At 35.0% G+C, this 9,496-nt stretch overlaps 1 protein-coding gene across 3 annotated transcripts; it reads right to left on the bottom strand.

The window, feature by feature from the left end:
* Positions 1-52: 52 nt before the first annotated feature.
* Positions 53-8,449, bottom strand: LOC105338386 (uncharacterized). 3 transcript variants are annotated; one of them, XM_034480697.2, is made up of 5 exons: positions 8,304-8,449; positions 7,210-7,574; positions 6,045-6,712; positions 5,559-5,814; positions 53-429 (listed from the first exon to the last, which is right to left on the bottom strand). In XM_034480697.2, the coding sequence occupies exons 2-5, from the start codon at positions 7,523-7,525 to the stop codon at positions 158-160; spliced, it is 1,512 nt and encodes a 503-aa protein (XP_034336588.2). In that variant the 5' UTR covers positions 7,526-7,574; positions 8,304-8,449; the 3' UTR covers positions 53-157. The 3 variants fall into 3 exon arrangements, with proteins under 3 accessions (XP_034336588.2, XP_034336589.2, XP_034336587.2); XM_034480698.2 differs by lacking the exon at positions 8,304-8,449 and adding an exon at positions 7,801-8,031; XM_034480696.2 differs by lacking the exon at positions 8,304-8,449 and adding an exon at positions 7,805-8,030.
* Between the last annotated feature and the right edge of the window lie 1,047 nt (positions 8,450-9,496).

Genomic DNA, 9,496 nt, shown 5'->3' with positions numbered 1-9,496 from the left:
ACTAAGAAAAATATGTTTATTCTTATAAAGAAAAAGAAAAGAAACTGACCATCAAAAACGTGCTTCTTTCCTATAACGTTTAATTTATTTTATCATTTCATGCAGTACAATAATAAATAATAAACAGAATGATTAGCGACCAAGCAGTGATATGAATTCATGCTCGTTTATGATGTTCAATTTTTGTCTTTATAAGATGTAACTGCTGTCGAAGTTTATCGATCTCTAGATTGTTGCTGTTTCGTCTCAGTCTCAATGACACGTGCTCACTCAGCGCCACCTTGTGGTCACTCGGAAGCTCCTCGTCTTTTATTGATTCCTCTACGGCATGTAACTTCATCTTCAGGGATTTGTTCTCTTTTTCCAGATTCTTTATTTTCGTAAGGCATTTTTGGAATTCGTCTGAGCTCCTCACATGTGTTGGGAAATCTGAAATACAAAATACTCTATTTTGTAATATTTACATTCCACATATATTTTGCATGTAAAGCTACTGCAGATATAGCACCATAACACAGACAGGGTACTAATAGGTTAAATCACGAGTTTTAATTGTGACGTCACAAACGTTTAACGCTGATAAATACAACGTCACAAGCGAAAATCAAATATCACGCTTGTGGCTGTTACTGTGGCTCTTCCATTAATTTGAACTTACCCATAGGATTATACAGTAATTTTGAGGTATAATTCGCATTTGCGTACATGACAAGAAGGTAAAAAAAATGTAAATATAAGCATTAAATCCTTATTTTTTGAAAGATATAGTCTCATAACTGCAACGGTGTGTGCAAACAAATTTTCATAACGCGCTAACGCGCGTTATTCAATTTGTATGCACACACCGTTGCAGTTATGAGACTATATCTTTCAAAAAATTAGGATTCAATACTCAAATATTTACGTTTGCAAATAGACCTTTCACGATAAAAGCGGGAGCCTCTTGCAGTCACTTTGCCGAATTTTTTTTTAGGTCAATAAAAATAGATAATTAAATGGCGTAATTGAAAAATTAACAGAACGTCATATTTCACCAATTTACGTCACTTTGCCCTAAAAAAGAGCAGTACCGCAGTTACCGTAAAGGGGTTTATTATGGCATTGAATGAATTATTTTGACTTCGTCATGTCAAAAACTGCCATCAGGTGACCACACAAATTGAATAACGCGCATTTGTCTGCTCCATTGACGGCTGTTATATTGACATATTGCCAGAAAATTACATAAAGAATTTAATAGAACTAATTGTTTTCACAGAATTTGCGTATATATAAGGTTAATCAGTCCAAAACTAGCGCGAGTTTTTGTGCGCAATAAATACAAATTTTTTCAATGGTTGGCACTGTAACTCCCAGGTCGTCCCACCAATTTTTTTTCAGACCGGGAGCTACAGACCTGAAGCTAGTATGAAATACATTTTTATACCGATAACATAGAAATCAATGTTTGAGAACTACTTATGTAAATTACATGTAAATACATGCAGTGCGCAGAGATTAGGTTGTTGCATTTAGAGGAATTTAAAAAATCATAGAATTCAATGGGGGAAAAACCAGTAGAATATAGATATACTTATGCTAAATTCATTATACGAACATATACGATAGCGAAGCGTTTAATGCTGTAAATATTTTTCGTTATATGAACAGCGAAAACATTCAATTCTATGCCAGGGGGATCTTATCCGCTCTGCTCTCAATGACATATATATATAAATAATACACGTTTTATTTGAATATATGTCATAGAGAGCAGAGCGGATAAGATCCCCCCCCCCCCCCCGTGTCAGGTGCTTCTTTTGTAAAATGGATGTTTTTCTAGTCAAAGATTGGCATCGACCTTGTGGTTTCACTACATACTATTTTTGTTCCTAGTCTATTTTTTTTTGATTGTATATACGTTGTTTGTCATCTATATTATAATATGTTTTGAATAAATGGCCTTTCCTATTCCTGTTACCTACGAGTAACTGTTATGATTTCATAGGAGGGGTCAAACATTTATAAAAAATATTCAGCGGTCAATATTTTTCGTACGAGTTTTTGACTATTCGTCAATATTGAGTTACATTATTACTTATTAGGTTTGTTACTGACTGTTTAAAGAAATTTGTGGGGTCGGTAAAGTCCATAGAAGGCTCGGCTCCGCCTCGCCTTCTATGGACTTTACCGACCCCACAAATTTCTTTAAACAGTCAGTAACAAACCTAATAAGTGTTTTGTTTTGTCGAGGACCTAAAGTTTGATAAGTAAACAAATGTTTGTGTAGAAAATCAGTTCAAATAACGTTACGTCCGCCATGTTGCGCTATAAATTTTGACGCTTGCCTTTTAAAGAAATTTGTAAGGCAGCCACGTGACGCGTTTCATCCAATGACGTCGCGACATTCTAGTCCGAGGCAAAACAAAAGGAGAATATACTGCTGATATAACATATATATATCGTGCTTTATGCCATTATGGTATTTATATACATCCAAAAATGATACCTTATATATATATATATATATATATATATATATATATATATATATATATATATATATATATATATATATATATATATATAGATAAATCCAAGAAAAACCTCAGTGGTCGGTGAAATATATATAAAACTTAAATAAATGAAAACACAAAGATCGAGTAAAACATAAGCGCTTTCATTTTCTTCAGATGTTTTACAATACTAACATGGTAACGTTTGTTATGACGTCATAATAGTTTAACGGCGTCTTCAAGTCTCTGCTATTATCAGGAAATACCAACCAATGATGATAAAAAAACGATGCAGAAAATCAAGAATCTGTTAAAAAGACATAAAACAACATCCTGCTTAACTGAGAAAGAGGAAGACTACCTAACAGATTATGAATATAAAGAAAGCAATTTTTATGGTCTCCCAAAGATTCATAAATCAACAAAAATTAAAGATGCCATCAAAGTCCAGTGTTCTGAATACATCCGTTGTCCACATCCAGATGATATCACATTCAGACCTATTGTAGGGGGGCCTTCAGCACCTACTCAAAGACTTAGCAATTTACTTGACATTCTACTTAAACCATTGTGTACTGATGTTAAAAGCTACGTGAAAGATGACTTGGATTTTCTACGTCATTTACCTGAAAAAATTAATAAGAATAGCAAGTTCATTACTTTTGATGTCATTAATTTGTACAGCAACATTTCAAATTCTCTGGGACTTAACGCGATGGAATATTGGATCAATAGGATACCTGAAAAAATCAACAATCGGTTTTTAAAAGAATTCATTTTAGAAGCTGCAGAAATTGTATTGACTAATAATACATTTACATTCAACGCAAAACATTTTAAACAAATTAAAGGAACCGCCATGGGCACTAAAATGGCTCCAACATATGCTACCCTTACATTAGGATACCTGGAAGAGAAAATGTATAAGGAAATAAATAGATTATTTAACGAAGAGACGGAAATGTATATAACAAAGCACTGGAAAAGGTACCTGGACGACTGTTTTATTGTTTGGAATTCCGGAGACAACAATCTGTCAGTTTTTAAAAATATATTGAATGAACTTAATCCAGATATCAAATTTACAGCGGACGAAAGCCTGAATAGAATTTCATTTTTAGATATTTTGTTGACCAAACAAGACGAAGTCATTATGACGGATGTATACTACAAACCTACGGATACTCATCAGTATTTACACTTCAACTCATGTCATCCACGACATACGAAAAGAGCAATACCGTATAACCTGTCTAGACGAATATGCACTATCGTTAACGACGAGTCTGTCAAAATACAGAGATTACAGGAATTAAAAAAGTATCTAAAGAAACAAAGTTATCCGGATAAAATTATTGACGATGCTATTGAAAAAACCATGAAATTAGACAGAAAGAAGCTCCTCAATCCCGTTCAAAACAACAATAAAAAATCGAAAGTATTACCACTGGTTACCACCCATAATCCCAGAAATACTAACATCGCCCCGATTGTTCACCATCTAAACGACGTCTTGAAGACTGATGAAACAATGGCCAAGATATTTGAAAAACAAAAATTTATAAACAGCAAAAGACAGCCGAAGAATCTTCGACGCATCCTTACTAAATCCAATTTCAAAGAAAAATCGGAGTTTGAAGTCACTAAATGCCAGGATTCGCGATGTGGCACTTGTCCCTATATTAAACAAGGACATCATTTTAATTTTGGTGGGAAACAGTTTATCGTTAACAACAACATGTCGTGTCAAACCAGAAATCTATTATACGTTATCACGTGTTCAGGTTGCGGGAGAAACGGGAAGTACCTTACGGGAAAGAATCCGAATTCACAAACAGCACATCAACCAACCGGAATACCGCAAACTAAAAGTTAGTGAACACCTTGACCTGTGCGGAAAAAAATCATTCACTGTTTTTCCGTTCTATAAAATGTACAATTCTAATACTGTTGAAAGGCGTGATAAAGAAAAACATTTTATAAGAACTTTTAAACCTAAATTGAATAGCTTAATGTAACATCTGAGTATTCTAAATGTTTTATTCATGTTTTAACCGTGTTATATAATCTGTTATTATTAGTATTGTGATATCTAAAAATACGGGAAAATATGACGTCATTCAGAGACTTGAAGACGCCGTTAAACTATTATGACGTCATAACAAACGTTACCATGTTAGTATTGTAAAACATCTGAAGAAAATGAAAGCGCTTATGTTTTACTCGATCTTTGTGTTTTCATTTATTTAAGTTTTATATATATATATATATATATATATATATATATATATATATATATATATATATATATATATATATATATATATATATATATATATTGAACACTGGCGTCGGAAGCCAATTGAAATTGGGGGGGCTAGATTAATCCTCAGAAATATTGAGGAAAAAAAATTTCCAAAATCATGGAAATCCTAATCCATGGGGGGGGGGGGGGGGGGGGGGGGGGGGGCGGGGGAGTATACCTCTATACTTCCAAAAAAAATTCTTACCTACCAAAATTTTTTTTCCCCCAAATCATGAAATTCCTAATCCGTGGGGGGGGGGGGGGGGGGGGGGGTCTAGTGTGCCTATGACTTCAAGGTAAATTTAGGAACAATTATCTTTGCTGTGAGAAAAAGTGGGGGGGGGGGCTATAGTATATACTTTAATCTACATGTATAATCACATAGTTATTCTTTCAAATATAAATTTTTTGCGATTTGTTCATTAAATTACATTGAAACTAGTGATAATACGAATATTTTTGGCATTATAAAAGGATGGGTCAGTTGTGCCTTTTGTTGACTTCTAGTATTTAGACACGCATAAATTGATTTAAACGAAATTAAACACAAAACGGGAAACCTTACCAATGCCATTAAGCTACACATAACACACATATGCCCCCAAATGTAGCAACTCTAATTTTTTTAACTAAAATATTGACGGCATTTCATCTAAAACAGTCCCCCTCTACCTAGCATGGGAACCATTGGGGAAAAAAGCACTGCTTATGTCGGCTTTTTTGTGTAATGTTTACCAGCAACTGTTTACATAGTTTACCTGATGCTTCCATTGGAACAAGAGGAAGGAATGTATTGTCAACCAAGTAAGCAACGAACACATGTTTATCTTCGTTGTCTTGACTCTGGCCGTGGGGATAAAACTTTATTTCTTCGGCGCCTCTTGTTCCGATGTGAATGACATGCAAAACCAGTTGGTATCTCTGCGCTGTTGCGTATGCTAGTAATGCATCAGGACATTCCGTGCGAAGAAATAGGCTCCATTCTCCCCCATCCTTAAACCCAATGTGTTTAAGCTAAAAAAAATGATTTCGTCATAAGTTCCGGTACGAAAATACAAAGGACTAATTAAAATATAACCTTTTATGGTCCTTAATTTTCACCCATGCTTATTTTCCTTCTGATTCAGCGACCAAAAGTATAGTACCAAAGAAACAAGTTGTACTAATTTGATAAAATACGTTAAATATTTATAAAAAAAAAATTAGACGTCAAGCAAACCAAGTCATATATCGCAAATACATACTGAAAATGGTGGTTGATTTTCATGTAAATGTTGGATAAGAACGCTTTTTATATCCTTTTTCTTCATTTCATGGCTTAAAGCCTCGGTGATATTGCGAAATCTACGAGGATCCTCCGACGGTCGCAACATGAGATGGTATAGAATTTTCCTGATGCTGTCCATTTGTTCTATTTTTTTATCATGTGTTTGTTTCTTACTTTTATGAGTAAGCACAGGGATATTTGAATTTCCCGCGATTTGATTTGAATGGCCGGGTTCAGAAGAAGGTTGTTTCCGAGCCCTCTTCTCGCGGTGTAAGTTGAGGTATGATTTTTCAGAATCCGTTGTGCTCTCTTGTGACCCGGGTCTCTGTGGTTTTGAAAGCAGATTTGGTTGTTGTGATCTAGGCTCTAATACACCAGTTTTTCTATTGTTTAACGGAGATTTTGGAGAACTTGTGGGCATGGAATGACCTATTGGAGATTGGTTAAAATTTGTCTCGGTGGTCGAATTCACGGTTTTACGGGGTGATTTTGGTGATACCTGGGGAGAACTATTCATCCGTTTGATCTCCAACATAAGGTGACTAGAACTACCGTCCTCTTTCCGTTTTGTGTTTTGCTGAATGTCATATAAAATATTCATGGCTTGGTTCAGTTCAAAATTTTCTATTTCAGAAAGATCTTTATCTACAACAAAACAAACATGATACATAAGTTAAATGAAATGGAATTCTGTATCATTAATCACTAAAATATCTCTTTGGTGTTGAATGGTGAATACCCATTGGGATATTGAATTTGATTAACAGCCACCGATTTCAAACATTTTAAAAATCAATATGCGCGACGTAGAAACCCCAGAATAAAACATTATTCACTGAAATGACAGTTTAGATTTTCAAATGGTTGGTATCTCATTATTTGTTTCCACAAATCAATTTTCCAAACTGAAACGTTTTGATAAAATGCCACTTTGTCGCAAGTCAATATCGAGAAACTAATTTTAAACCTTTTGATGTTCATTCAAACTTTGTAACAATAGGTAATTATAGGTAGTAATAAGAATAGTCCATGTAAAGGTTCATAATAAAAAATAAAAACAAATTGAAGCCTGTGTACTCTCCTTTTTTCGGTCCATCAATTCCTTTAACGACCACACCTTTGACTATACAGGGTTATCGTACCTTCTAGAAGCTTCAGCTCCCCAACACACTCTAGCAGAGCGTCTTTGACCGTGAAGGTTTTGGGAGATATGTGCTCTTTTATCCAGTTCAGCAAGATGATCTTGTCCCTGGTGATCGGATATTTCTTCTCCCATTTTTCCTTCGGCAGATATCCCCACTGCTGTAGATGGTCTCCCAACGATTTGATGCCGGTCAGCGACGAGTGTCCTTTCCCGCAACACAGAAGTGAGAGCACGTGATCTATCACCCTCAGGGGTTGAGTATTCAGTACTTGATCAGTGTCTTCTTCAATTCTGCTGTCGCGTTTTAATTCCATGGCTTATTATCACTGGCGCAACTACAAACGCTCGGCCTTCGGTCCATTACTGAAATATTGAACAACTTTAAATTTAATCTCCACTTGAAAATTGCATTAAATTAGAGCCAATACATGTCCACCTGTAAATGGTACATGCTTTGTAATGAATATGCGGATTACTTCAGTGAATATAAATATTGCTTTACTTTAATACGGATATACAAACAGCGAAAAATATGGTCCACAAATGGGAATTTTCATTGAAGTCAGAGCACACAAACAAATGTTCCCACCTACCATTTTATCTCCTTTGCGTTCATTTAGTCGACCTTGTTTGAAAAACAGTCCAAGATTGAAACCGACAAACTTTTAAATGGAAGTCAGTGTCATTCAACGGCGAGTAAATGAAGAGTGATTATTTTGATCGTAAATCTTTTCTTTCCAATCCGTTTAAATGACCAGTGCTACCGCACGCTACTGTCATCGCTGCGAGCCACTTTAATTTCTATATCGACTATCGAAAATCAACATATTCACACAATGCTTTGTTTGCACAAAAGATCTCTATGTATCTATTATCTATGTTCGAATCGGAATATCTCGTGCACCTTACCGTCATCAAAACATTGACTCCCTGCCAGTAGCTGACCTTTTGTAATCAGAGGTAGTTAGTGAAAACGAAATTGTCATCTTAAGCTTGAATCTAATTTTTTTTAAATATGTTGTCATACTGATAAGATAGATAAATAATATTATACAAATCAGAGAAAATTTATATGTAGGTATATTTACTTACGGTATTTTTCCGAGTGAACATGATTGTTGTGATTTTATATCTTTATAGCCCATGGACTATAGTAATTCCATTTCCAGGCTCAGCCAAAATTATTCCCAGCCTCAACCTTCACCAAGCTTCTTTGTAGTTCGATGTACATTGTATTCTACAAAATTCTCAAAATGCTTTTTTTCCTTGACTAATTTATTCACTTCCACTTAAAATGTGTTTCCATTAAAAAAGAACATCGAATGAACATGTATTGTTTTAGCTAATGTAAGGACTAATTCTTCCAAAGTGCTAGCACTATCACTCAGAGGCAGTGGCGTCGGAAGCAAATTGAAAGTGGGGGGGGGGGGGGTCCAACATCTCGATATTTTTCATCTTTTGCAGGTTTGGGAACAATTAACTTTCCTGCGAGAAAAAGTGGGGGGCTGAACCCTCTATGGTGCTATGTGTCTAATGGTTAGGTCTAACTTTGCTAAAAAAAAAAAAGCCCCCCCCCCCCCGGTTCCGACGTCTATGAGAGGATTGTTTAAAGGGACTCCATGGTCAACAAATTAACCATCGGATCTGCCTTAAATGTTTAAATATGATGTTTGGGGTCATGAATCATTATTTAGTGAAGAAAAACTTCAAATAGTTAGCTATAAAATTTATAACATTTGAACTTTTCTCTATATCTTTGTACAGACCCCTTTGTCTAGCGCCTCTGTTTTGTTTGTTAGCTGCTAATGAGAAAGTAAGCAAATAACTTTAAGTCTGAAATCTTAATATTTTGTCAAGCACAAAAAAAAAACACTAGTGATTGTATAGATACTATTGTTCTGAAATGTTTTAAAGTGAATATATTACCTTAAATTGTATCATTTGATGGAACGCAGTTGTCTTTCTTTTGTCATGACATTTCACAATATAACACATTTTTAAATAATTTGACAAAACTACAAATCCATCCCGAGATTCTGTGACAACGTAAGAAAGAGTCACCAACTTTAAGCATTCTACGTCAGTAAGAGTGGATCTAACCAGCAATGTTTGTATCAACCGTTCTTTGGTGTAGATTAAAGGGGGTTAGATTTAATATCGATGTTTCAAAATTCAACCCGCACCTCTTTTCAAGGATACGAGGCAACGGTGGCGTATTCAAAAATGAACTGCGCATGGAGACTTTTTATTAAATCTTTCTGTCTCAAAACTTGTCCCCAAGCACA

This window comes from Magallana gigas, chromosome 3 (assembly GCF_963853765.1).
Source record: "Magallana gigas chromosome 3, xbMagGiga1.1, whole genome shotgun sequence".
NCBI classification, from domain to species: domain Eukaryota; kingdom Metazoa; phylum Mollusca; class Bivalvia; order Ostreida; family Ostreidae; genus Magallana; species Magallana gigas.
This window is presented reverse-complemented; position numbering and strand designations above follow the sequence as displayed.

Coding starts and splice junctions, on each gene's coding strand:
- LOC105338386 (XM_034480697.2), bottom strand. CDS start 7,525: ATGGAATTAAAACGCGACAGCAGAATTGAAGAAGACACTGATCAAGTA. Junction 5,815..6,044: donor AAAATCAACCACCATTTTCA/GTATGTATTTGC, acceptor CATTTTTTTTAG/CTTAAACACATTGGGTTTAA. Junction 430..5,558: donor TGTTCCAATGGAAGCATCAG/GTAAACTATGTA, acceptor TTTGTATTTCAG/ATTTCCCAACACATGTGAGG.